The 26,096-nt window shown below is 56.2% G+C and overlaps 5 protein-coding genes across 12 annotated transcripts in view; 3 read left to right on the forward strand and 2 right to left on the reverse strand.

Annotated features, from left to right (window-relative positions):
- PHAF1 (phagophore assembly factor 1) overlaps positions 1-7,002 on the forward strand; it is a 25,947-nt gene extending 18,945 nt beyond the window's left edge. For all 3 annotated transcript variants that reach the window (XM_081032846.1, XM_081032847.1, XM_081032848.1), the window contains 8 exons: positions 873-1,006; positions 1,365-1,448; positions 2,812-2,894; positions 3,343-3,386; positions 3,855-3,898; positions 4,049-4,107; positions 4,713-4,785; positions 5,512-7,002. In XM_081032846.1, the coding sequence (XP_080888972.1) occupies positions 873-1,006; positions 1,365-1,448; positions 2,812-2,894; positions 3,343-3,386; positions 3,855-3,898; positions 4,049-4,107; positions 4,713-4,785; positions 5,512-5,598 (608 nt within the window). In that variant the 3' untranslated portion in view covers positions 5,599-7,002. The remainder of the gene's footprint in view (positions 1-872; positions 1,007-1,364; positions 1,449-2,811; positions 2,895-3,342; positions 3,387-3,854; positions 3,899-4,048; positions 4,108-4,712; positions 4,786-5,511) is intronic.
- On the reverse strand, positions 6,580-9,706 carry B3GNT9 (UDP-GlcNAc:betaGal beta-1,3-N-acetylglucosaminyltransferase 9). Its single transcript, XM_081032845.1, has 2 exons — positions 9,387-9,706; positions 6,580-9,046 (listed from the first exon to the last, which is right to left on the reverse strand). The coding sequence occupies exon 2, from the start codon at positions 9,018-9,020 to the stop codon at positions 7,827-7,829; it is 1,194 nt and encodes a 397-aa protein (XP_080888971.1). The 5' UTR covers positions 9,021-9,046; positions 9,387-9,706; the 3' UTR covers positions 6,580-7,826.
- A 1,196-nt stretch (positions 9,707-10,902) lies between these two features.
- TRADD (TNFRSF1A associated via death domain) lies at positions 10,903-25,777 on the reverse strand. Of its 5 annotated transcripts, XM_081032855.1 has the most exons (8): positions 25,711-25,777; positions 24,641-24,723; positions 23,023-23,141; positions 16,987-17,225; positions 13,878-14,036; positions 12,729-13,003; positions 12,454-12,646; positions 10,903-12,300 (listed from the first exon to the last, which is right to left on the reverse strand). In XM_081032855.1, the coding sequence occupies exons 5-8, from the start codon at positions 14,026-14,028 to the stop codon at positions 11,990-11,992; spliced, it is 930 nt and encodes a 309-aa protein (XP_080888981.1). In that variant the 5' UTR covers positions 14,029-14,036; positions 16,987-17,225; positions 23,023-23,141; positions 24,641-24,723; positions 25,711-25,777; the 3' UTR covers positions 10,903-11,989. The 5 variants fall into 5 exon arrangements, with proteins under 5 accessions (XP_080888981.1, XP_080888982.1, XP_080888980.1 ...); XM_081032856.1 differs by lacking the exon at positions 16,987-17,225; XM_081032854.1 differs by lacking the exons at positions 23,023-23,141; positions 24,641-24,723; positions 25,711-25,777 and having other exon boundaries at positions 16,987-17,515.
- On the forward strand, positions 16,772-20,715 carry FBXL8 (F-box and leucine rich repeat protein 8). The gene is made up of 3 exons (XM_081032852.1): positions 16,772-16,914; positions 18,485-18,680; positions 19,417-20,715. Exons 2-3 carry the CDS (start codon positions 18,529-18,531, stop codon positions 20,387-20,389), a joined length of 1,125 nt encoding a protein of 374 aa, XP_080888978.1. The 5' UTR covers positions 16,772-16,914; positions 18,485-18,528; the 3' UTR covers positions 20,390-20,715.
- On the forward strand, positions 21,317-25,965 carry HSF4 (heat shock transcription factor 4; the record flags this gene model as incomplete). Of its 2 annotated transcripts, none has more annotated exons than XM_081032861.1 (13): positions 21,317-21,457; positions 22,049-22,157; positions 22,247-22,374; positions 22,477-22,601; positions 22,875-22,950; positions 23,090-23,154; positions 23,679-23,781; positions 24,009-24,150; positions 24,381-24,504; positions 25,044-25,149; positions 25,247-25,312; positions 25,447-25,516; positions 25,814-25,965. In XM_081032861.1, exons 1-13 carry the CDS (start codon positions 21,335-21,337, stop codon positions 25,963-25,965), a joined length of 1,389 nt encoding a protein of 462 aa, XP_080888987.1. In that variant the 5' UTR covers positions 21,317-21,334. The 2 variants fall into 2 exon arrangements, with proteins under 2 accessions (XP_080888987.1, XP_080888986.1); XM_081032860.1 differs by having other exon boundaries at positions 24,023-24,150; positions 24,277-24,504.
- Between the last annotated feature and the right edge of the window lie 131 nt (positions 25,966-26,096).

A 26,096-nucleotide genomic window follows, 5' to 3' on the forward strand; every position in this document is an offset into this window, starting at 1 on the left:
CCAGGAATCTCAGTGCTCTGACTTGGCTTGGTGGGGAGCTAAACATTTTGTCTTCCCATCCACAGAATGGAGGAAATTTTACTATTGGTGTGTCTATTGCTATTGCACAACCACTGCTGTGTGTGTGTGTGTAACTGGAACCATTTGTAAAATGTGTTAGACAAACAGGGTTTAAAGGTTCTTCCCAAAGAAGAAACTTGTGGCAAATCAAGTTTTTTCATTCTCCCACTTCCCTGGTTTGTCTCTTGAGTGTTAGTGTGTCTGTCAGGTGTTTGTAAAATTGGGTAGTGATTTAATAGGTGCTTCACCCTTGGCTCTTAATAGAGTGACTTTTAGCTCCAATCTCTTGTTGGGTTACCATTGAGAAGCATTTCTTGAAGTACCTTGTATCTTGTCAGGCCCTGACAAGATAATAGCCCCCGTTATATACTTGCATAGCATCTGTGCTGCTGTTTATTGTACTTCAGCTGTGAGATGATCTGATTGTGATCTTCACCACGCCATAAACTCCCGTGTGTGTAGAGACTGCACATGTTTTGCTCACCATTGTTTCCTCAGCATCTAGCAAAGCGTCCTAGCCCCTGGTAGTCAATAAGTAAATATTTGCTGAGTGAGTGAATGATGTTCCCTGAGTTCCATGTCATTTTTGTGGGATGGAGTGAGTCTCTGGTAGGTTTTGAGTAGATACTGATCTCTGGTAGCGTCTTAAGGCCTGGTAAGCTGGTATTTCCGCTTGCACGTAGTCTTGCCCCTCAGCCAGACCTGACAATGCAGTACGCAGCCAGTAGCCTCTCTGGGGCCTCCAGGGCCCTGGGCTTCAGGATCTCTGGCTCTAACCAGGAACCTGAGTACCTCTCCCTTGTTCTCTGCAGGTTGTGGACCTGGCCTATTAGCAGATGCCAAGATGCGGGTATTTGAACGTTCAGTGTATTTTGGTGATTCCTGCCAAGATGTTCTTAGCATGCTTGGCTCTCCACACAAAGTCTTCTATAAGTCAGAAGATAAGGTAAGGGAAATGTGTTTATAAAACAATTTAATTTTTTTTAAATCAACATTTACTTAATATTGAGTAAATAGAAACTGTTTGCTATTTACCATAGAACCTGTTCTGTTAAAGCAGATGGAGAAGTAAATTGAAAGCTCTTTTCTGACCCGTGTTGGTCAGATTGTCCTGCCTTTCGTTGGAGACCAGGGCCCAGTCTATACTCAGTCACAGCTGGGTTGGTCATCACCAGCAGCTGGGACTCCCATACTCTTGCTTACCCAACACCTTAATGTCATATAAGAAACACTAAACTTCCTTTTAACCCGAGAACTGGATTAAGGGGTTGGATTTTAATTCATTGTTATTTTTTCCCCAATAGATGAAAATTCATTCTCCTTCCCCTCATAAGCAAGTTCCATCCAAGTGCAATGACTACTTTTTTAACTACTTCACTCTTGGAGTGGTAAGTTATGATTCCTTAGAGAAGCGTTTCATTTCTGTGTGTGTGGGCAGTGCACCTGGGCACATCTGTGTGTACACATGCAGCTGTAACTGCCTGGCATCAGAGAACCTAGCCCCATCTGGCTTTGCCCAATGTTGTCTTACATTGGTACCCCAAAGTAGACCTTTCCTGCCACCAAGATTGTTGAGACACACGGGATTTTCTGGTATGTCTTGACTTCTTTTCTGACAGAAACATGTTCCACAGGTGGAGGCTTTGGGAATCATTCAGGTTAAGATGTTTTGGGAACTACCCTTTTATAGAGCATAGGACCTTCTTCTGGAGTCACAAAACAGGGAGACTAAAAAGGCCCAAAAAACAGTGGGAGTGTGCTTATATATTTTTAGGGGATCACCCCAGAGGCATTGCTGCAACCCTATGCTCTGGACCAAGGGTGTTGAATGGAGCTGATGGCCACCATCTTAGCTGGTGGATGGGTTGCTTGTGTGAGAAATGATTGTGTAAACACTACACCAGCAAGATATATCTCACGGCAGGGCTGACCCGAACCTCTGAGCTGTCTAGGGCCTGAGGTCTTGAGGAGCAAGGAAAGCGTAGATTCCAGAGAGGGAAAAAGGAGAGACTGGGTCTGCCTACGTGGGAAAGACCAAATAGGAGCCCGAGGGAGCCAGTGATGATGGGTGGCAGGGAAGATGGAGCAAATGCACTGGCCCTAATAGGACTTAGTGTGGAGGGTTGGAGTTGGGAACCTTAGGGTCACAGGCTTGGACAGCTGGCAGAGTGTAAAGCTGGGAAGGGTGTGTGGATTAGGAGGAAGTGTTCACTAGGCACCGTGAAATCCAGGTCTGAGTCGTGGTGAAAGGCTAGAACTTCAGTGCCAGGGGTTGCTAACTCCCATCGAGAGGGCCTGATGGAAACCAGACGGTCTAGCAGGTCACAGCATTCAGAATAGCCAGGTGCCTTGAGCCCCTCGGGACAGATGTCCTCTGAATCTTCTTGGTAGCCTTTAAGCCAAAATCTGTGCTCAGATTTTTTTTATCAGGTGTTTGTTAGGAAAGATCTCCCTGATCTGTTTGAGTTCCTAAGCAGTAAGAGCGGTAGCCCCCTCTGCCTGCCAGAACTGCTGGTCCAAGGTTTGGAATGGGGAGGCCTATGGATAGTTGGGTACCTCCCTCCCTGAATATATCCGGTTAAGTAAGGCTTCTTGACCTTAGCTGTAGCCTTGACTGTTGCCTGGGAGGAAGCTCTTGCCTGCAGACTCCCATTGTGGAGTGGGTGTCTCCAAGTTGGATATGCCCTTGGAAAGGCTCCTGCACTGCCTCGGTAACTTTCCCTACTTGAGAATCCTTGTTTTCTACCCCAGGACATCCTCTTTGACGCGAATACACACAAAGTGAAGAAGTTTGTCCTTCACACCAATTACCCTGGGCATTATAATTTTAATATGTGAGTATACCTGTATGTGCCCCTCTGAGAAGTGAGCTTTGGGATGAAAATCCCTAGGAAAGAGCTTAGGGCTTTGCAATTCACTAATTTATCTGTATCTGAATTCTTGCTGTTTCATGGGAAGTGACCATTTCTTGAGTGTTTGTTCTGTTCCTGGTAGTGTTCCATACCTTGCATCTCTCTGTCTGTACCCGTTTTAACAAATAGGGAAATAGATTCAGAAAGCTTGGTGTCTTATCCAAGGTGATAAGTCTTCAGACCCCACAGCCATGCCCTTTTCTGTTGAATTCCAGTGCCTAAATCTGTACCCCCCACCCCCTCGTGAATGCTGTGTCAGGCCCAATGCCAGGGCTTTGGTCAGGTGTGCTGGATTCTGTTTTTCCTGGGTGTGAGGGTGGTTAGGCCTCCCAGGAGCTCTAGCCTTTACCCGTCTGCCTTCTCTCTTCAGTTATCACCGTTGTGAGTTCAAGATCCCACTAGCCATAAAGAAAGGTGAGTAGTGAATGTCTTCAAGGTAAGGAAAGGGTTTGGGGGTTAGTCACGATGAGAAGGAACAAGTGATCCAAGCAGAGAGGACGGGTTTGTGGAGTCTTTGCCCTCCTCTCCTCTGGGCTGAGCCCTTTGTTCTGTGGGATGCTCTGTTCCTGGTCTGTAGTCATTTCCTGTGGCCATGGGATTACTGGCCTCTGGAGGGGAGAGTTTCCTATTTACAGGTGATGATCCAGGTGCTCCCAGCCCAGCCTGGTGATTGTTGTCCTCTGCTGCTTGGTGTAGCTCACACCTGACTGACCTCCTGTGAACCCCCCACTCTCTTCCATTCAGGAACTCTAGAAACAGCCTATCTATCCTCCCTCCATACTCCAACCCCGATGCAAAGGGTGGCCAGGTCTGGATTCTGCCTGGGGTTGGGGTCACAGGTGGACTGGGCCAGCTACCAACCACCTTGTGTTCTCTTTTCAGAAAACGCAGATGGTCAGACAGAAACATGCACGACCTACAGCAAGGTGAGCTCCTATTTTCCCACCTGGTGCAGCCTGAAAATGAGGTGGGCATGCGCCCGCCAGCAGCCTGGGGCCCATGTTCTCTGGGCCAGCCATTGGTCACAGGCATGGTCAGGGCCCTGCTAACCCCTGCCGCCTCCGTCCCTCTTGCAGTGGGACAATATTCAGGAGCTCCTGGGTCACCCTGTGGAGAAGCCTGTTGTCCTGCACAGGTGAGTGTGGGAGGTTGCTGTCTCTGACCACCCCAGCCAGCTCCTCATGGCCCAGAAGGCCCAGGGAAGCCTAGCAATTGCTTAGAAAAGGACAGAAGTTTCTGGTATTGCCACAAACATACTTCCTGCCCCTGACCCTGCACATTAGCACTGGGCCTGCTGTTCCGCATGTTTACCTGCACCAGAGGTTACCCACTGGGGATAGCTCCCCCTCCCCCACCTACCTCCAAGTATGGGGGCCCTTTAACCACTTGTTATTTAGAAAGGGAGGCAGTTTTGACTGGCTGTCCTAGGCTCTTTTTTCCCATCAAAGCTGCTACCTGTTGTAGTCCACAGCCCAATACCGAATACCTATTGCCATGTTACCTGAGGCTCTCCTTCCCTCTGATTTCTCACCACCAGTCCAATTGCACAATAACTTTCTGTGCTCTGTTGGGCTGTGTAGGATTCAGAGCTGAGTAAGACCTATTGCTACCTCTAGGATCTCAAGGGCCTGTGTGGGACATAGAGGCCACTTACCAAGAGCCCCAATCCCGGAAGGGACTGGTTATTTTGCTTGGCCTTGGCCTCTGTCTGCCCCTCTAATTCTGGCTTCCCCGCCTTAGGTCCTCCTCCCCAAACAACACCAATCCATTTGGCTCCACATTCTGCTTTGGTCTTCAGCGGATGATCTTTGAGGTAAGGCCTGGGGACGGGGGCCAGTGGTCATGGCAAGGACAAGCAAATCATTGAGAGAGATTGGGGCGGAACTAACGGCTCTGCTGAGCAGGTTAATCTCTCCCCAGCAACAATGTGTGCTGAGAACCTGGCTTACCCAATTAACAGTGAGGGTCCAGAAATTATGTTAGAGAAGTTCAGGGTCATGGAAACTAAAGCAGTGGTCTACATCTAACAAGATGAGACGTACTAGGGACCCCACCTTTGTATCTAAAAACAGTACAGCAGGGATGGGAAACACAAGGCAAATGGGGCTTATCCCAGGGGTGTTGGGGACCTTTGAATGCTGTGGGTGAGTGGCTATAGAGGCCCCACACTGGCTTGGGAGAAGAATGGGCCGCTCCTGTTTTCCCTTCTGGATGCCATCCCTTCAGCAGGCCCCTAAGTGTTCCAAAACAGCTGGGCAAAAGGGTGTGCGAAGTTCAGGTATCGCATGAGGCACAGCAGATGCTGGGGTAGAGAGGACCCCTAGCATGAGTTAAGGGACGCTGAGAGCCCCCCCAGCCTGTGTGTAGGTGTACTGTCCACACAAACCTCCAGGGCCTGTGCACAGAACCTGCCTCGGGTCTCTTCTGCAGTCACAGCCCCAGTGCTGACCCCACTGGTGGTTTTGCAGCTCTGATTGCCTGCTCCGCCTGCAGCCTTTCTACTCCTCCCCTTTGACTTGTTGTCCTCTTCTCACGCCAGGTCATGCAGAATAACCACATTGCCTCGGTGACCCTGTATGGCCCCCCCAGGCCTGGTGCCCATCTGAGAACAGCAGAGCTCCCTTAGGGACATCACCACCCATGCCCCTGTGCCCTGTGGAACTGTGCATCACATCCTCCTTGGCGGGCCTTCATGTGCCACCCTCTGGGTTTTATTGGACACCTTGCCAGTATTGAAGGGCTGTTGGGATATTCTGAGGTGGGGCTCAGGCTGGGTGCTCTGTCCTGGGGTGAGAGGCCCAGATATTCCTGTCTGTCCTCAGCCTGTTGGTGCCAACAGGGGACGCAGACTGCAAAGAGAAGCACAAACTCTGAGCCTTGATACCTGGACCCAGGATCTCTCGACTAACATGTAAAGAGGCAGGGTTCTGTCTCCCCTGTCCCACACACATTGGAAAATGTAGGGCTCTGTGTGGCTAAGGACACAGGCACCCAGGATGAGGACAGGGTCCTGCCTTTGACTCAGCATTGCCACATGACCCTTAAGGCAGCAGGTGGCATGTCCATAGTACTTGGTTGCGACTTTTGCACTACTACATCCACTTTAGTTACTTGATGAGCTGGCTGCGGCCAAGGTGGCCCACCTGCCTTTCCCTGGTCCTTTCTTGCACGCGCTCCCTGCCAGGCCCAGTAGGCAAACCCCGCTGGTTGAAACACAGCTTTCCACCATCCAGGTTACATACCCAGGCCTGGTTTTCACCCCTCTTGGAGTCAGCCGTCAAGGTTACCTGTGCCCGCTCTGCCCCGAGCTGACTGGCAGGGCTGCATGTTTCCATCCTGTTTGCCTCTTTTATTTAATGCCAAAGTTTCAGCCAAAGACATCTTCCTCCACTTGTGTTTCAGCATTCTGTTCTGCACTGTGGGCTGGCTCCCCTGCCCCAACCCTGGGCAATGTCCCCTGGTCTGGCCCATGTGTGGCTCAAGGCCTCTGGGGACTCAAGGAAGGCTGGGCTGCTCAGTCTCTTCATGGGTCTTGCTAAGGAAAGTAGCATATGTGCTTTAAAAATAACCTTTTGAAAAGAATTGAAAAGAGAAATGTATAATTTTATCCCATTTTTAATATTTTGGTCTAGCAACTTGTGATACATAGATGACAATTTTGTGAGTTTTTCAAATGTGTGTACAGATTTTTGTAAATAATGACTTTTTTGTAATTAACTCATGTACAGCCTCATTCTGTATAGTTTAACAATGAATGTGCAGGGGACCTGCCCCGGGCTTCTGTGTGGTTCCTGGGCCTACAGCCAGGCTTGTGTGGCACTCCTGTGACTTTGTGACTGACTGGTGTCTTCCCATTTGGACTGTGGCCTGGCCAGAGACCCCCTCACATCCCACTGTTGGGTAAGCCAGGACTGTTCTCATCCCCTGGAATGGGGGAGCCTTCCTCATTCCCCACCCACCCCCCTCCTCAAATAAAGACCTATCCTGTCAGCAACAGCTCACCATGTGCTGTTGCTGGGATGTTTGTACTAAAATAAGCTTAGGGGCATTGATTTATTTTTTTTTTAAGAATGGGAAAATGTATAATGGAGTCATTTTAGAAGAGGTTCCTTGGCTCCTCTGAAGGGGGCAGCACAGCCTCCAGTAAGAGATTGGCATAGTTGTGTGGGTACAGGCCCTTGTACCAAGTGTAGTACAAGGTGGGGAAGGACTTTAGGTAGGACCAAGTATGGTCATCCCTCTGTGCCTCCATCACTAGTGTTCCAGCCAAACCAGGGCCCAGGACAGGGTGGCTCCAAGAAAGACCTCAAAAGTAGATCTAAAGATCTCAACAGAACTACAGATCCAATTTGGAGGGACAGGTGGGAAGCAAGATGCCTACTTTCAAACAGTTTTGACAGAATGCCTGCCAATTCCATGAAGCCCGGCCCCATCACCTGCAGGTTCCAGCCATGAGAAAGACCTGCATGTGTCTGCATCATCCTAGGGGTTCCAGACCAAGGCGGCTAGTCAGACTCCATGACACCCACCGTCACCTATTTGGTACTGGAGAACGGAACATGTCCCACTGCTTGACAAAGGGTCTGGTGCTCCACCACCTCAGCCCTGGCTGTCTCTAACTGTTGTCATTAGATGGTTCCTGACCCACTCCCAGTAGGGGCGAAAGGAACCAGGCTCAATCTTCATTCCCTGAAACCCTTTGGAAGTAGACACCTGGCAATGTGGAGCTGGATCCTGAATTATGCCAATTTCTGGGGAACAACTACATACACTGCAATAATCCACCTGGGAAACCTACCCTTCCAACTCCTATTCTGGGTCTGCATGAGGGGTGCTTGGGGCTGTGGTAGGTGGCTAGGGGCCCCACTGGAAGGGGCCCGCGGCTACAGGTCCTGAACGCGCACAGGGTGGCCCATGAGGCCCGTTCAGCATGTGCCACATAAGCCAGATGTCAGCCGCCGAGAGCCCGTGCACTACAACCAGCTCTCGGTAAAAGCAGGGGTCGAAGGTGCGCAGGTGTGGCGCGGCTGAAGGCTGGGGGATGCCAAAGGTGCGGAAAGCAGGGTGAGACTCCGGTGTGAGCCGGAGGCGCTGCAGACACATGCCCAGAAAGACATCATCGATGGGGAAGAGCTCAACCTGTGCACAGGCGCCAGACAGACGGCGCAGCGTGGCCCCTGAAAGCACGAAACCACCACCGCCTGCGTAGGCCGGATAGGCCGGCAGGCCGTACACAGCCTCGGGGATATAGTACTTGCTGGCTCGCACGCGGATTGGCCGCGCCTGTATGATCACGTCACCCGCAAGCAGGTCGTGTGCCGGGTCCCGAGGCGCCAAGAACTCCAGCAGGTTTCCCACGTGCACGAAGACGTCAGCGTCGCCCTTGAAAACAAAGCGCACGTCGGGACAGTAGGCCGAGGCCCAGGCCAGAAAGTGGATCTCCTTGAGCGTTAGGTTGAAGAAAGTGTCATCGAAGGCCCAGAGCAGGATGTCCGCGTACGCACGGCTCTCGGCATGCAGCAGGGAGCGCCAGTGAGTCTGCGTGCCTGCCCCGTCTGAGCCCGCTCCCCTGGGCACGCCTAGCAAGAACACACGGCGCACGAGTGCCCCCTGCACGCGACCCTCAGCACCCCACGTCTGGCGCACAGCTTGGCGCCGCTCAAAGTCCGCCGCCACCGATTTGACGGCGATGAGTAGGTCGGGTCCCCTGCCGGGTGCTCCACCACCTAGGCACTTGTGCGGCTGGTTAATGAGCAGCGGGAAGCGCCGCTGGTCCTTGGCGCGCAGGTAGCGGCCAAAGTCAAAGGGTCCCGTGGGCGTGGGCGGCTCCAGCGTGTCCTCTTCGTAGGCCTGCAGGTCTGCGCCCTTGTCTGGAGCCTGGAATAAACGGAACCCGGGGGTGGGCCCCGGCACTGTCCTCCCTGGCTCTCCCGGCGCGCTGGTGGTCGGGGCCGTGCCATCGCGCTGCGCGTAGAGCAGGAGGCCGAGGGCGGCTCCCAGGAGCAACGTGAGCGAGGCGTCCCCGCGTAGACGCAGCCTCCGCCTCATGTCCGTGTGGCCGCAGCCCGCGCTCCCTGCAAAGAGACTCAACAGCTCTCGATGTGGAAGCCAGCCACCGATAGGGGCTTTCATCCCCCGCCGTCCCGCACCCCCCAGGGGATGGTGCCACACCCCCCGGGAGCCTCCAGCTACTGGCCGTTCATCCACCTCCGGTGTCCTCTTACTCTAGGCCCTGACTCCCCCACCCGCATCGGCAAAGGGCAAGAAGTCCCCCAAGTAGGCAACTCCCACCCCGTCAGCTCAGGCCCAGGACAGTGCCTCAACGCCGGGGCAGGGGAAACACTGAGCCTCCGCACCACCCCCGCCCGCCTTCCCCACGCTGCGACCGAACCCTTTGCACCCCTTCCTACCCACCACGTCTGTCCTTGGGATCCTGGCGCGCTCGGCCCTTGGGAGCGGCACAGCCCCGGACGCCGGGGCCTCCAGGGCTCAGCGCAGGGTCCCAAGGGCGGCCATGGACAGGACCCGGGCCAAATGCAGCGTTGGCAGGAAGGGGGGCTGGAGCCGCTGCCACGTGACCTTCCAGCTGTGCGCGCCCAGACAGCTGAGCTCAGCTCCACCCCAGCGCCGCAGGGAGCGCTGTGTCCGAGTGAGGAGTAATCTGAGTGGGATCTTTATAGGCAACTCTGGGAAGGCCCGAAGAGGTGGGTTCTGGTTTTGCTACAGGCTCACTCTCCAAATCTTCCTTTGAGAGGAGGCAGGCAGGAAGAAGCATTAGCCTCTCTCATTAGGCTTCCCGCCCCCACCCCTATTTCTCTGGAGTGGGGCAGGGTCTGGGCTGGCAGAAGCCCCAGGACAGGCTGGTCCCAAATCCCTAGGGCCCAGTGTCCTAGTCATCCACGGGGTCATTATCCCAGCCCATCCTTGGAAGCGCCTTTCCTCAGCTCACCAGGATCCCTGGTTCCACCAGACAGGACCCATAAACTACTCCTGAGCTAAGTGACTTGCCCAGGATGATACAGACAGAAGGTAAGAGTACTGCCTCATGTCTTCTGGAATTCAGTCCCCGACTCTTCCTTCTATTCTCCCTTGCCCCACTGGGACACAGGACAGGGGCCCACCCTGTGTGCTTTAACCTTCAGTCCTCTCTCCAGAGGCAGTTCTGAGGCCCACTGTCCCTAGTGCCCCAGACCAACATAGCCTCCTTGCAGATAGAAATAACCAAACCTGGGCCAGTGAAGGCCAGATTGGGGGACTCCTGAAGTAGGCCAGTGAGCAAAGGGTTTGATCTGGGACCAAGACAGGCAGAGAAGTGCTCTGGAGATTGAGCGTGCAGTCCTTGCCTAGCTCTGCTGTGAACAGTCTTCCTAGAACTCAGAGCTTCCAGTCCCAAACCGTGCAGTGGGGCCTGGAGTAGACAACCCCCCGCTCCTGCCCCAGAGTTTGAGGGCACGCTACAGGAACCAGCACTGCTACCCAGCCCCATCCTCTTTCCAGTGGCTATGTCTGCTCCTGACTTCTTCCCACCAATGTTCTCCCTTAAAAAGCAAACCCTCCCTCCTGAGCTTCATTCTCCTGTTCACAGACTTCCCAGGAGTCTTCTGTTCTGGTTTTCTCTACTGCCTCACTTCCCACCCCTCCTGTGGTCTGGCTTCAGGCTGTCCCCACCATGTCCCAGGAACAGCCCCCCCACCCCCAGTAGCCTTTTCCCTGACTCCAGCAACACTCCTTGGCCTTGACTGATCTATAGCTTTCATCACAGCAGGAGAGAATTCCCTGCCTTCCAAATCTCCCTTCTTTTCTGGTTAGTGTCCTTCAGGACCTTTCCTGGGGCCACCCCACCCACTACCGCCTGCCCATTCGTGAATCTTTAGCCTTGACCCTCTGCTGAACTCAAAACTATAGAACCAGCTGTCCTCAGACTCTCCCTGGATGTTCTACAGGATCATCATGCCCAACTTATGCCAAACAGAGCAAGCACTTCACCTCCCCCAGCTCCCATCTCAGCAGGAAGCCTCACCCTCCATCCAACTGGCAAAGGCAGAAACTCCGGGGTCCTCTTGCCTCTCCTCATCCAATGTCACCAGGCCTGTTATCCTTCCTGCTGAACTGCTCTTGGTGTTCACCCCTCGACTCCATCTCTGCTGCCACTGCCCCAGCCTTGGCCACTGACCTCTCTCTCACTGCATCCTCACCAGCCTCCCAGCCCTCTCTCCCAAAACCCTTTAAAGGCTTCTCACCGGCCTTGGGATAAAATCTACTCTGTAAAATGGCTTACCAGCCACACTACCTACCTTCCCCACCTGGAACTGGTCTCTGCAAATCTACCTACCCCTAGATTCAGCCACTCAAAGCTTCTGTTCATCTACCATCCCTCTTATCTTCCTTAAGACCTCACCTGAGGCTGGCTATGCCCAGGACATTACCGTTCTGTCAGCCCCCTCATCTCCTCCGCTATGCATACTCGTCTTTCCCAGAGAGCCTAACCCCTAACCTGGTTAGGCCTCTGCTCGGTGCTCCCACAAATCCTTGTATTTTTCACATTAAGACAGGTAATATTTTATTACTGTTGCTTAATATTCGGAATCCCACACCGAGTGTGAACTGGGGGCAGGCAGGATTCCTCTATCTTGTCCACCACAGTATTTGCAGGACCCAGGATGAGGACCAAGACATGGCAGATGCCTAATGAGCGATTGTTCAATGAGTTAAGAGGTAAAGGCTGGACTGAAGCCCCTCTTCTAGGGGGGGTGAGGTGAGGCCCCCTTCTGCAGCAGGTCACCGTGGGCAGAATCCCCAGTGGCACCCCAGCAGGCATGGTGGGTGTCTGACTCATGAAGAAGTCGTGGTTAACTCTGCCCAGCAGTTTGGCTAAGCAGGGTTGTAAGTGTGGTCTCTCAGGGTCCTGTGGGTGGACAGGAGGTCAGCAGCAGCATCAGAAGGGAACCTAGGATCATTCAGGTGCTCCAAACCCGGGCTGGGCAACTAGCTGATGGCCCCTTTGTCTGGTACCCAGCCTAGGGCAGGCCGCCATCGGGATTCGCCAGGCCCAGCAAGTCCTCTGCCAGGCTGGTGAGCTCGTTCTCCTCCAACGCTTCCACCAGGCGCTGCAGCGTGGCGCGGCGGCCCTCGGCCTGCACAAAGCGCTGCAGTAGCTGGAAGGCCTGCTCATACAGCCCGTCTCGCTCGTACTCATAGGCCAGGGAATCAAGCGCCGGGTCCCGCAGCGCTCGACAGCCGCGCTGCAGAGAGCGCCCCACCTTGCGCCATTTGAGGCCCACGGAGCGCGCGAACGTCTGTTGGTCTTGCAAGCTTAGCGGCCGGTTCGCTGCGGGTTGGGGGGAGTAGGAAGCGGAGTAAGCTCAAGGAGCCACAGTGTCGGTACCTCGCTATTCCCGCCCTGCGATCTCCCGACCCAGACCTCACTCCTTCCCCAACTCCATCTTCCCGGTGACTGCCTCTGCCTCTGTGTGCGCCTCACCTACGGGATGACCCTGGAACAGAAAAGTCTGGCCAGATGGCGGCGGCTGCTTCTCCTCCGATGGAGTGGGCGACTGGGACTGCGAGGGGGCTAGAGCGACCTCCACGTCGCCACCCTGGCCCCCGGAGCTGCACGTCAGCTTCCGAAGTGCATACTCCAACTCAACGAGTTCCTCGTCCGGGAGCCGGTCAGGCTAGGGAGGGGAGTGCGGAGTCGGTGGGGGTCTTGGCTACGGATCCCCGCACCACCCTGTCCTGGCCCCCGCCCGGCCGCACCTTCTGGGCGAAGATGCAACTCAAACAGCGTTCCTCATCCGTGAGCAAGGCGTCCAGCAGCTCCGCGCCGGCGCGCAGCTCCAGTTGCAATCGCAAGGAGCGCAGGGCGAGCGCCGCAGCCAAGCGGCTTTCTAGCGCGGCGCGCAGCGCCCCCTCGCGATAGGCGCAGAGGAAGCGCCTGCAGGGCTGGAGCCCTGAGAAACGCAACTGCACGATCAGCTGCGGGTCGCTACGGTGAATCTTGAGCATCTGCAGCATGTCTGGGCTCCCATTTTCTGCCGAGACGGGCAGTCGGGCGTCAGGCGGTCCCCATGCGGGGACGCAGGAGGGGTGAGGTCCACGGTCAGAGCCCTTCCCATCCCCAGACCTGGGGACGCGGGGTTACCCCAAAGCTCCCAGCCGGGAGACAAAATTGGGAGGCAAACAGCAACAACCCAGAATGAAGGCCAGGACCTACCACAGGGAGCACCCTTAGGCGGAGTGGGTGCCCCCAGCCCCATCCCTGGAGCCCCAAATTAAGGTGGGCAAAAGGGACGTGGGGGAGAGACTGCAGCACAGAAAGGAGAGCATGCCCTGGGCAGCCAAGCCATCTGGGTAGGCGGCCGGCAGGGCAGGGGAGGGGCGAGAGGTCTCAGATCTTCCGCCTCCAAACGCGGCTCCGGCTGCCCCGGAAGGAGAGGGGCTCTAGCCGCTTTGGGGCCCAGGCCGGATCCCCCAACCGGCTTCAGCCTCCTGTCGCCTCTGCCCTGACATGGGAAAGAGGGACCCGAAAGGTAGGTACTAGGAAGGGGTCTTGGGCAAGGAGTGCAGTAGTAAGAGAGGAAAATAGATGTGTGATTAGTAGAAAGCAGTGAGCCGGCTGGTCTGGCGAGGGAGGGACATCGAGCAGCGGGATGTTAGTGCACTCATAGGTGGATCTTACAAAGACACGGAGACACATGTCTACACCCAAGGGCACACCTGCGTAACAGAGAAGACAGCCTATGAAGCCAGTCGTCCAGCCCCTCTCTCCCCCACCAAATCTTTTCCCTAACGCGGTGGTTAAGCATAGGCCCAAGGAACTGAAGAGGTGGGGTCTCAGCCCTGGCCCCGCCCACAAAAGGCCCCCAGGCCGCCCCTTCCGCTCCAAGTGCGGGCTCAACCACGCACCTGCCAATGCAGTCCGCAGAGCCCTGTACGTCTCCACCTTCTGCTGGGGGTGAACGTAGGCATCTGACAGGACCACCTTGTCCAGCGTGGACTCCACAAACAGGTATGCGCTGCCCACCCACTCCTCGAGCCCCTTTGGCCCAGCCGCCATTTTGCCTCCTAGAGATGCAGACAGGCATCAAGATTACTCCGATCCCAGCCCTGGAGACAGCCTTCCAGTCCCACGTGGCCCAGCTGTCCACCCACCTAACACACCTGTGAGAGGAAGTACACCATCCCACAGGCAGCCCCTGTGTGTCTGGCTTTGCACAGTCCAGCCCAGCTCAGCCCAAAATTGCAGGGAGGACTGTCCCTCCACTGCCTTCTAGTAGAAAGAGCCCAGGGTCTTCCTACTAGAAAGTGGCAGGAGAGGAGAGGCACTGTCCTCCAGTGGGGGCAGAGAAGTTCTGTCCCCTCCTCAGGACAGGGTGTTTCTTACCAAAGCTGACAGGAGACATCTTTATCCTGAATGGTGCCCATGCCCCACAGCCAATCGGAACCATGCCCTCAGCTTAAACTTGATCCCTGTGGGACCACAGCTCCCCTCCCCCACAGCAGTTTTCTCACTTACATGTCTACTATAATCCTGTTTTTTCACTTCAAAGGATACCTATAGTTTGTGCCTAACCAGATTCCCTTCCCCAATCTTGACTGACCTTTGGGGCGTTCCCTTTTCCCTCTTCTCAATCCATGTGCCCGTGGGAGGGCAGACCCCACTCCCTAGTCCAGGTGTGGGCATGTGAAACAGGCCTGGCCAATCTTTCTGGGTCGTATATAAGATCGGGTCTCATATTAATTTTTGCTCCAAAAGATGCATTAGAGCTGACAGTCTGGCTAAATCTTATTTTTAGGGAAACACGGTATGTGAGCTAAATCATTCCTTTTTGTTCTAAAGTCCTTGAAACTGGGCTTTTGTCTTATGCAACTCAAATTTGTTCTATTACAGATTTCTTCCCTGTCCAGACAGAGCCAGGGACCCTTTGGTACTAGAATCTCCTCCATCTATCTTCTGACAAAATCCTGAGGGCTAAGGGGCAAAATTCCCAGCCAGGGAACCATTGCACTGAGCTTCAGTAGCCTCCGATGAGGTAGTAGGTGGGAAACTGCCCTGCCTCTTCCTCACCCCCTCACCTTAGTCCCACTCTTGAAACATAGGTTCAAGACCCCACCTCCTGCCCCATCCACCACACTTTTTAAATCTCTGGTATTCAGCACTTACATATGGTGGGCTAGGAGGGTGTGCTGAGCCCTAGCTGTGAGCACCCTGGACATCATTGCTCTGGGCAGGGCAGATAGGCTGGCCCCAGCTGGCATCCATTTACGTGAGGGACTGGGAACCTCAGGGGAGAGATACCAGAAGGAGCCAGGACCACAGGCCTTGGACATTGTTGGGGAGGGAGTAGGAATCCTGAGCTCAAAGCAGAGGCTGTTTTAGATCTGCCCCCAGACCCTAACCTGAGAGCCAAAGCTGGGACAATAACTGGGGAGGGGCCCTCCAGCATCATTCAGACCTGGCAAGAGAAGTGATACCTGGTGATGGTCCTACTCTGGGTCTGAGCACAGGGGACACGCCTTTTGAGTCCCCCCTCAGCTGCCAGTAACCTTTCGATAAAAAACATATTAATACTTGTGTATTTACCTAACACAGTAGTCTACGGGGGTGGGAGATTTGGGGGATTTTAATTTTCATTGTATTTAACAATATTCTATCTATAAATTAGACACATTTCCTTTGTATTAAAAAGGCAACTGTTTTTCTTAAAAAGCCAAAAAAAAAAAAAAAAAAAGGTGAGACACTGTAGGTGACAAGTGAGACCACGAGTTGTAGGGAGACAAGGCACCCTGGGGGAGTGGCCCAGGCGGTAGAAGAGTGTAGGAACCTGTCCTGGAAACTTCCTCTTTCTTTCATGTCTTCTTAGCCCCCTCACTTGAGGGTGCTGACCCAATGGATAGGGTCCTGCCCACGGGGTGGAAGTGGGGGCGGGACTGAGCCGAATTTTCCCCTCAGACCTGCCAGGGGGCACTGGAATCCTGGAGGAGTGGGGGATGCGCTATCACACTCACAGGACTGGACAAAGGGGAGAAGTCAAACAGGTCGGCTGGAGCCCTTGGCTCCCATCGTCCCCTTGGGAATTCCGTCCTACGTGTCCTTCCACAGAAGCCCCTCCTTGGGAAGCCCCGCGCTCACCCACCCGGAGTCCGCCTCTCTTTGGGCCCGGAAACGCTTACCTGACCTGAGACTGACGGACACGTGGGTACCGACTCAAGACAATACGCCCTACCACCAGGGGCCAGCGCCCCACTAACACAGTCTAACAGTTCCCAGGCAGCCCCTCCTCCAGCCAGCCCGGTGGGCGGCGACGGCCTGAAAGCTTTGGACTCCCAGCATCCAGGCAGGCATGTCCCCTGCTCAGCTGCGCCGCTTCCGAGCTCTGGAGAGAAGCTCCCCAGCCTCCCACTAGCCCACCTTCAAGCTGGTGTTTCGCAGGCGCTACTGGCTGGGGCGGGCAAGGGGTCTCCGCTCACAGATCCGTTCAGAACCAGCCCCGCCCTCTCACCCCCAGAGCCCTGCGGCCTCTCGAAAGCCCCTCGCTCGGACCAGGAACCTGCGGGGGCCAAGGTCAGTACCCTCTCTCTCGCCTCCCACGGAAACAGCCCAATAGGCCGCCGCACCCACCTGGCCCGGGGCAGCCGCTAGTGACAACCGCGCCGCACCAACGCTCCTGAGCCAGGATCCACCTCAGATCCCGCACCGGGAAGCCCCCCGCCCCTGCACTAACCTGGCCGCCCCGGCCCGGCCCCGATTCCTACTCCCGCCGGGCTCCACTGGACTCGTGCTGCTTCCGGGTGTGCGCGGAGCGCAGAGGCGGCGCCCCAGTCCGAGCCGCCCCGTCCGCCCCGGCGTCCCGCCCCTCCGACTCCCCGCGGCTCCTTCTAGCCCACTCCTCCACTGCGAGTCCCCAGCCTCTGGGCAAAGCCCACCTGGTCCACTGAGCAGGTAAGACACCCGAGGTTAGACGGTAGGGAAAACTGCCCGCGGAAAGGGGATTCAGGGACTTGCGGTTCTTACGAGGCCGTTAGGGCTCCAGGATGAGAGCTGCTCCGCTTCCTCCGGCGGGAAACGGATGAATCAACAAGGGGGCGTCCCCTGGGGACCAGAATTTTCTGGTGCCTTGTAGGGTTCGAGCTCGAGGAACTCTGCTACTCCCTGACACTCAGAACGGGGTGCTGGTGGATCCCAGGTTCAAGCCTGACCGAGGGTATCTGAAGCTCCAGGATACACGTGCAAATTCCAGCAAGGACCATTAGCTGGGAAAATACGGGAAAATAGAAAACCGGCAGGTGGTGTTTAATGTTGTGTACAACATTTAAGCTGCTTCAAGCAGCTTTAAATTGGCAACTTCAAAGAGGACGCACACTTTCCAACAACGCCCGCCGGGGAAAGCCCGCACTTCGGGTTGGGTCTGCATAATCCCACGGGAATTCTGGGCTGCTCCGAGGTCAGCATCGGAACTTGAACCCAGTGCCCCTCCGGCCTAAGCTTTTCTCCCACCGGCCTTCCTTTGGAAGCTCTCAGAACCTCTCCCCAGCAAAGTGGCAGCAGGGAAGGAACCTCCCCTTTTAGGGCGGATTCAACGGTGCCCCACCCGAGTCCCCGCCTCCTGATTGGCTTGTGATCTCTGCCAATTAAAAATCTCTGATGCTGCTGCCCGATTAACCCTGTCGTCACTCTCTTGACTGGCGGGGTTAGGACGGGTTTCTCAACTTAGGACCTGTGGAGTCAACCGGCGCTTGTTGAAATTCACATTCCTAGGCCCTACTCTTTCCGGAGAACCTGATTTTGTCCCGTAGTTGAGTCCGCGGAATCTGTATTGTGAACAAGTGTCCGGGTGATTATGTGGCTGTCTGAGAAACCCTGATTTCAGTGGCCCTTCTGGTGAGGCTTCTACCCAGTCCTTTCTTAGTATTCAGGGTCGAAACTGGGAGAGAAGCAGTTCTGTGACCCCTGGATGATTAGTCTGGCAGCTCTGTGCGTGTATAGGGGGCGGCGAGGTGTCTTCTCTGAGCTGGGGGGTGGGGAGGATCGGGTTGTCCAGAGTCAAGGCTTGTGCAAGCGCCCTCCAACTTCCCCATGAAAGACTTTAGTAACTGGGGGGAAGATCCAATAGCATCGTCCAAAATCCGGGTATTCGGCTTTATCAACTTTGCGCATAGGGCATGGTTGTGTTCCTTCTAATACTGCATAAAATGGGCATTTTTATTTTCAACAAGTGGTAAGGAGAATTACCACTAGTTTAAAGGAGAATCAGAAATCCTTCGGCATCCAAGGCCGATTTCATGGGTCTGAGGCCTCTGCAGTCGCACAGGGCCCTATGCTTGATTTAATAACTTGGTTAAATGCTGTTGTCACTGATTTGAAATTCTTACTGTTTTGAACAAAGAGCCCCACATTTTCATTTTGCGCTGCAAATTATGTAGCGGCTTCTGGGCCACGAGTATACATAGGTTCCGGTGTTCCCTTCAACACTCAGGCCTTCCTGAGCTCAGGGACGTCCCACTCTCTCCAGGCCTAGTGGCTGGAAGTAGCGCAGCCCCCACCCAGCCCCGGACAATGGCCGAGTCTGGACAGCAGCTGCCTGAGGAGGTGTTGGCGCTCATCTTTCGCCACCTGTCCCTGCAGGACCGTGGGGCAGCCGCCAGGGTCTGCAGAGCCTGGGCTGCTGCTGCCACCTGCAGTGCTGTGTGGCATGACACGAACATCAGGTAAGCTGGCTTCTCCTCTCCTTCCTCCTGCCATCCTACCCCCTTTTCCCTCTCTCCATAGAGTCAGGGGTTGGAGAGATTTCAGTGATTCTCCCCATATTAAAAAGCATAATCATTACTAACCTTTCTTAGCCACATACTACCGTGTTTCCCCGAAAATAAGACCGGGTCTTATATTAATTTTTGCTCCAAAAGATGCATTAGGGCTTATTTTCAGGGGATGTCATCCTGAAAAATCATGCTAGGGCTTATTTTCCAGTTAGGTCTTATTTTCGGGGGAAACACGGTATGTACCAACCGTTGTTCTAAGTGCCTTACATATATTAATTAATAGGTAGTATTATTATCACCATTGCACAGATAGGAAATTGAGGCAGAGATTTAATCACGTCCTGTAGCTCATTCAGCTAAGGAGTGACGGGCGGAATGTGAACTTGGTCACACCCCCGCCTCCTTAGAGACCGCTGAGAAAGCCCAGTTCCTAAAATATCATTGGCTCTCCCTGCGTCTGATGGCAGACGCATCAGAAGTCTTCATAATTTGCTAGGATGGGTGTTCCCTCCTAGCATTAATGGCTACTCTGGGGCAACCAGGCATGGTTGGGAAAGAGAGGTGTGTGGGTAGGGGGCAGGAAGAGGGGATGGTATCTGGCAACCAGGCAGAGGAATGGGTAGAGGCTTCTCTTCGACTCGCGGGGACATGGCCGATGCCTTTTCTCCACCGCTGTAACCCCAAGCTGTGACCGTGAGCGAGAAGGCATACTGCTACCATATCTGTCCGCCTGCCTGGAACATGTTCACAACCTACGCCTGGAATTTGAGCCGTCGAAGAAGCCGAGCCGCAGTGCGGCCACGGAGCTGCTGACCGCATTGGTGGGACATTCCCCGGGGCTTCGAAGCCTTTGCCTCGAGTGCCGCGGAGAGAAACCACTCTTCGACGCAGGCCGCGACGTCCTGGACGCCGTGCACGCCATCTGCCGGGACGCCCGCCAGCTGCATCACCTTGACCTCCGGCGCTTGCCCTTCACTCTAGACGACGAGCTAGTGCTGCAGGTGGCACGCGGCTGCCCCGAGCTCCGCAGCCTCTTCCTGAACAACAGTACGCTGGTGGGCAGCGTGGGTCCGGGGTCCGTGCTTGAGCTACTGGAGGCCTGCCCGTGCCTGCGCGCCCTCGGCCTGCCCCTAGCCAGCCTGTCGCACACAGCCCTCGAGGCGCTGACGGCGCCGCACCGCGCGCCTTTCGCTCTCCTGATCCTGCGATGCGCGTGCCCCGAGGACGCACGAGCACCCCCTCTCCCTGATGAAGCCTGGGCCGCGTTGCGCCGCCGCCACCCTGGACTGTCCGTGGAGCTGGAACTGGAACCGGCACTGCCTGCTGAGAGCGTTACGCGCATCCTGCAGCCTGCAGTACCCGTGGCTGCGTTGCGCCTCTGCCTCTCTGCGGACACCGTGGGTCCGTTACATTTCGCAGCGCAGCACTACGCCGGAACTTTGCGCGTGCTCGAGGTGCGCGCCGCCGCCTCCGCGGAGCTGCACGCCGCACTGGAGTTCCTGGCGGCGCGCTGCGCGGGCCTGCGCGAAGTGCACTGCTTCTGCGTGGTACGACCCTCGGTTCTGCAGGCCTTTCGCGCTCACTGCCCGCGCCTGCGCAGCTACACTCTTAAACTAACGCGGGAGCCACATCCTTGGAGGCCCACGCTTGTGGCGTGATAAGGCGAATCCGTCCCCCCAGCCCCAGCCCCAGCCGATGTGTGGCTTCTAAGATGCTGGGTGGGTTTCCCTAGGCACACGCCAACTGTTAAGCCCTTCCTTCTGGACTCTGTTGCCTCTTGGGGATGGGGTGGGTGGTCCATGAGTCCATTCGGTGCTCTCGACATCTGCCGACACCCACTGTCCCTGTACTGGGACCACCCTCCTCCAACCTCCGTCTTCTACAAACGCTGCGCTAGCTCTGCAGCCCCGGCGTGGTGTGGGAGGGGATGACACAGGCGCAGGCCGGACATCGGGAGTGAGTGAAATAAACCCTGCATCCTGTGAAAGCCTGAGTCGGCTCTGGAGAGGGAGGGCGGGGAGCCTGCAGAGGCCCGAGGAGGAGCCGTCTGAACAGGGATGAGAAACATCGAGACCTCAAGTTCCGGTGTACTGATGCGGCTGCGGGAGTCAGGGCTGCGGGAGTCAGGGCTGCGGGAGTCAGGACCGAGAGCACCCCGCATTCTTGGAATTCTGCCGATGGTTCGGTGGAAAGGTGTCCACTTCTCATCCCTCCCTTCCCTATCCATCTTGGCCCGCTCTACTCTGGGCTTCACTTTGCCCACAGCCATCGCCTTCTATCAAGGACTTTGCCAGCCCATACCAGCTATTTCTCCGCTCCCTCCCCCCAAAACGGGAAACGCAGGCATGACAAAGGTGGAACGCGAACCCAGGTCTCCCTTCCCACTGCACCCCTTCACACACAGCCGATCGCAGCCTGCCCTTACCGTCTGCTGGTGCTGAGGCCCCGGTCTGAGCCCCGCCTGGCGGGTTCGCACGTGGCCCCACCTGACCCAGCTCCCGGAGGCGGAGTAGGGCGGGGCGGGAGGCAAACACAGCACTTTCTGCGGCTTTGACAAGCCCGCGGCGCCCCGGCCCAGAGCTTTGCCGGGCTGAAACTGCATCATGCTGGAAGCGCCAGCTGCGCTGCCCACGGAGCCGGGCCCCAGCCCCGTGCCTGCCTTCCTCGGCAAGCTGTGGACGCTGGTGGGTGACTCCAGCACCGACCACCTGATCCGCTGGAGCCCGGTGAGGGCTGGGGCCCCTTGACTCCCCCAGTGGTACCCGGGATCCCTCAACGTCAGTGCACATCCATACCCACCCAACCGTGGCTTGGGATGCGGCTGTGGGTCCCTCAATTCAGCTGCCCAGGGTAGTTTATCTCGGAGGGCGTGTGCGAGGTGGAGGTGAGGCGACTTCCTCCGGGCGAGGAAAGGGTGGGAGCTTTCTGGAGACCTAGAGCCAGAGGAATCTTTGTGGTAATTTACTTCCCACCCCATGTCATCAGAGAGATCGGAAAACAGACCAGAAGAGAAGGCCTGGGGCTGGTTCTAGCTCAGTCACAAGGCAGGGCTGGGACCCAGGTCTGGCCTCTGCTCCTCCTTCCCGAGAACCGAGTACGGAGTCTGGGGCGTGTTGGGGTAGGGATTTACTGTGGTCGCCCGCCCCAGGGTAGGCCTCAGAGCTGGATCTAGCCTGGCCTCCTTCTGTGTCCCCATGAGTGACAGTCCCCAGAGTGAGTGTGAGTGTGTGTACGCGCGGGCCTGGCCGTGGGCGGGCACCTCTCACAGTGTCGGGCCTCCGCCCGCACGGTGGGTGGGCGGGCGGCATTCTCAGCAGCGCGGGACCAGTTTCCTCGTGAGCGACCAGAGCCGCTTCGCCAAGGAAGTGCTGCCCCAGTACTTCAAACACAGCAACATGGCCAGCTTTGTGCGGCAACTGAACATGTGTGAGTCCCTAGGGACGGGCGGGAAGTGGGGATGGATGACCTGGTGCGCCGGGATGGGGCAACTTACGCCCCCACGTCCCACTCCCTAGATGGTTTTCGGAAGGTGGTGAGCATCGAGCAGGGCGGCCTGCTCAGGCCTGAGCGCGACCACGTCGAGTTCCAGCACCCGAGCTTCGTGCGCGGTTGCGAGCAACTACTGGAACGCGTGCGGCGCAAGGTGAGGCGGCGTGCAGGAACCAGCCAACTTGGGTTGGGGTGTTGGGGCGGCTGGCCCTATTGTACGCGACTCAGGCCCCACAGTGCCTCCCACCTGCTGCAGGTGCCTGCGCTGCGCAGCGAGGACGGCCGCTGGCGCCCTGAGGACCTGGGCCGGCTGCTGGGCGAGGTGCAGGCCTTGCGGGGAGTACAGGAGAGCACTGAGGCGCGGCTGCGGGAGCTCAGGCAGTGCGGGGGGGGGGGGGGGGGGGGGGAGCCGGAGGAGGGCAGGGAGGGGGCAGGGGCGTCTGAGAGAAAAGACACTGGCTGCCAAGCGATTTGGGCAGCTCCTTCCTCTCTCATGCTTTGGTGCCTCCATCCAAACAAATGGGCCGAGGTGTAGAACTCTGTTCTCGATGGATGATTATCCGGGTGGTCGCAGGTTGGGGCCTGCCATTGTGTGGGGAGTGGTGACTGGGCGAACTCTCAGATGCCTCAGCACCCTCCCACGCCTCCCCCCAGGCAGAACGATATCTTATGGAGGGAGGTGGTGTCGCTGCGGCAGAGCCATGGTCAGCAGCACCGGGTCATTGGCAAGGTATTTCTCTTCCCCCACCCCACTTTTCTCTCCACCCCTAGAATATCCCCCTCCCCCAGTCCTCTAACCTACCTGGAAGTGCCTTGTTAGGGTGGGGGCAAGGGCCAAAGGATGAATTAACCCTTTACTTTCTCTTCAGCTGATCCAGTGCCTCTTTGGTCCACTTCAGGGAGGGACCAGCAGTGCAGGAGCTAAGAGAAAGCTGTGAGTGAGAAAGCCAGGGACACTCACCCTCCGCACCTCCTCTTTCAGCACTCTTCCTGCTGGAGGGACTCCTCCAGAAACCTCTTCATCAAGAATCCTCATTCTCACCCCCTCCACCAGTCTTTCTCACCCCTTAGCCATCTTCCCAAGACCTCCTTCCAAGACTTTTCCTCTCTCCTCCAATTTCACCACCAAAACCCCCAAATCCACTCTCAGATCCCTCAGTTCTAGGACTTTATCCTCAAATTTCCACTCCGTCAGCCTCTTCCCCCTCACCCGAAAGTATCCCAACATCAGAGGGTCTGGGGCTCAAGTCAGGCTCCCTCCCTCCTCTCTCTAACCCCAAAGGGCCTCCATCTCTGGGGGGAGCCCCTTCTGCCTCCAGCATGTGACTGATGCCCTGGCAACAGGCCTCAGCTCTGCTGACTTGGCTGCTGGGGCCTGTGGGAGGGAGGTGGTACAGGCTGAGGGGCATGGGAGATGAACCTGCCAGAGCCCTGCCTGTGCTCCCCGACCCTGCACAGGTCCCTGATGCTGGATGAGGGGAGCTCGTGTCCAACACCGGCCAAATTCAGTGCCTGCCCCCTACCTGGTGCCCTCCTGCAGGACCCCTACTTTATCCAGTCGGTAGGTTTTGCTTTTCCTCCCTTCCCTAGGGTACCCTTGAGCTTATGAAGAGCCTATTTGTTTCCATTTCCCCCACAAGAAGAGAAGATGGAGGCCAGCCTCTCCCCCCTCACACCAGACCAGGCTCCCCAGCATGGACTTCAAACCTTCCCCTTTAGACCTGGTTCATGTGGGTACTGGTTGGGTTCTGGTTCACCCTGTGGCTTCAGGTGAAGGGCAGGGCCTAGTGTTCTCTTTACAGCCTCACCCAGAGACCACCTTGGGCCTCAGCAGCCCTTACAGGGCCAGGGGTCCCACCATCTCTGACATCCCAGAAGACTCTCCATCCCCTGAAGGGACCAGGCTTTCTCCCTCCAGTGGTGGCAAGAGGTAAGAGGGACAGACAAGGGCAGCCTTCTGGGGGGGCCTGTGGGGAAGGGCCTGGCAGTACAGATAGCTGTGGGGGTAGGGGAGAAGTCAGTGCCAGAGTCTGGTTGAAGCTTTTCTCTGGTGCAGGGAGAAGGGCCTGGCACTGCTCAAAGAAGAGCCGGCCAGCCCAGCGGGAGAAGGTGAGGCTGGGCTGGCCCTGGCCCCAAATGGGTGTGAATTCTGCATGACAACTCCCCCACCGCTGCCTGTGGCTGTAGTGCAGGCCATCCTGGAAGGGAGAGAGAGCTTCAGCCCTGAGGGGCCCAGGAATGCCCAACAACCTGAACCAAGGGGTCCCAGGGAGGTATCTGGCAGGTGAGCAGAGAGCCCATTCGTGAATGAGCCCTGTGGGCCACTTTTGCAATTAGACCAGCACTAAGCAGGCCCCTGAAACTTCCCAGCCTTGTCCGCCTGTTGGTGGCTGGGGGGCTGTTGGGCACTATGATCTGACCTGATTTCTCAGAGTTGCTCTAAGGAGTACCAGCATCAGAGGTCCTGGAAAGTAGAAACGTCTCTGTGGTATGGCTCAGGAATCTGCATTTTAAATGAGTTCATTGGGGTGGTTATAAAGATTGTAATGTACACATCAGTTTAGGAAGCACTGGTATTGACAATTGCATAGGGAGGGGACATATCCCAAGACCCCAGCTCTACAACCCAAACCTCAGGCCAAAGTTAGGAAGCAAAGGCACTCTTATGTGCCCTGTGTGTGTGCATACATGCGCACATGCACGGTGGGTCCTCTCCTAGCATTCTCTATATATTGTCAGATTTAGATCCTGATGTCTCCAGGTTCCTTGGGAACCTAATTGGGTGGGGGGTACTGTAGGCTAAGAGCAGTTCTCTGTAAACAGGGGGGCTCTGGGCCTGGAAAGGGGGGTCCAGAGCCCAGAGAGTCTGCTGTCTCCAATGCTACTTCGGACCTCTCCTGAAAGTGTGGAGCCTGCAGGGCCCCTGGATGTGAGTACACCCTCAGCAAGCAGGGGCATGGTACTTGGTGGGGTCCAGCTGTTTGCGCAGCCTGGGGAAGCCACCACTGACCTAGAGCTCCCCCCAGGTGCTGGGCCCCAGCCTCCAAGGGAAGGAATGGACCCTGATGGACTTGGACATGGAGCTGTCTCTGGTAACATGAGGGTGGAGAGGGAGGAGGTTGGGGGTTATGGGTTGCTGAGCCAAGCCCTTTGGTCCATGGTTGTTCTCTCTCAGCCAGAGCCCCAGCTCTCCTCCCCAACTGCTTCCTGGGGTTCTTCTATGCAGATGCAACCCTTGGTTCAAGAGAAGGGTGAGACTGAGCTGGCGGTCAAGGGGTTAAATTCTCCAGACCCAGGTAATGGTTGTGGTGACTCAGGACCTGGGGGAGGCCCTGAATGGCCTGAGCTACCGTGATTGGATAGACTGGGCTGTTTGTGTTTTGAGTGACATCAGTTCAGGCTGCCCTGCAGAGAGCTACTAAAGCCACCCATCCCCTCACCACTGGATGAGTGTGGGGAGGTTGAGAATGGATGTTTCATCCTTACTTACTAGATGGCAAGGCAGGTGAGGCTCTCCTTCCCTGAAGACAGGAAGGGGGGACCAAGAAGGGGGAGCTGTTTCTCCCTGCTGAGTATAGCCTCACTCCTCGTAGGGAAGGACTCCACTCCAGAGGCACCACTCCTGCGGGATGTCCACGCGGCTTTGGGAAGCCCAGCTCTCGGCCTGCCTGGAGCTTTAACCATTTACAGCCCCCCTGAGAGCCGGGCCTCCTTCCTGGTCCTGGGCGCTGATCCCTTCCCCTGAGAAGCAGCCTGACTGGGGCTGGCCGGCAGCCGCAGATCCTTCTCGGCTTCCCGGCGCCTCCTGGCGGAGGCTGAGCCAAGACCCTACTATTCGGTGGTCCCTTTCCATTACCAAGTCGTGCACATAAACCG

This window comes from Rhinolophus hipposideros (assembly GCF_964194185.1).
Source record: "Rhinolophus hipposideros genome assembly, chromosome: 21".
Taxonomy (NCBI): Eukaryota; Metazoa; Chordata; class Mammalia; order Chiroptera; family Rhinolophidae; genus Rhinolophus; species Rhinolophus hipposideros.

Bases quoted from the DNA above. Each gene is read 5' to 3' on its own strand.
- B3GNT9 (XM_081032845.1), bottom strand. From the start codon at position 9,020: ATGAGGCGGAGGCTGCGTCTACGCGGGGACGCCTCGCTCACGTTGCTC.
- TRADD (XM_081032856.1), bottom strand. From the start codon at position 14,028: ATGGCGGCTGGGCCAAAGGGGCTCGAGGAGTGGGTGGGCAGCGCATAC. The intron at 13,004-13,877 runs GTGCGTGGTTGA...CCGTCTCGGCAG, and splicing joins TCTGCGGACTGCATTGGCAG to AAAATGGGAGCCCAGACATG. The intron at 12,647-12,728 runs GTGCGGCCGGGC...TCCCCTCCCTAG, and splicing joins GTTGCATCTTCGCCCAGAAG to CCTGACCGGCTCCCGGACGA.
- FBXL8 (XM_081032852.1), top strand. From the start codon at position 18,529: ATGGCCGAGTCTGGACAGCAGCTGCCTGAGGAGGTGTTGGCGCTCATC. The intron at 18,681-19,416 runs GTAAGCTGGCTT...TGTAACCCCAAG, and splicing joins TGGCATGACACGAACATCAG to CTGTGACCGTGAGCGAGAAG.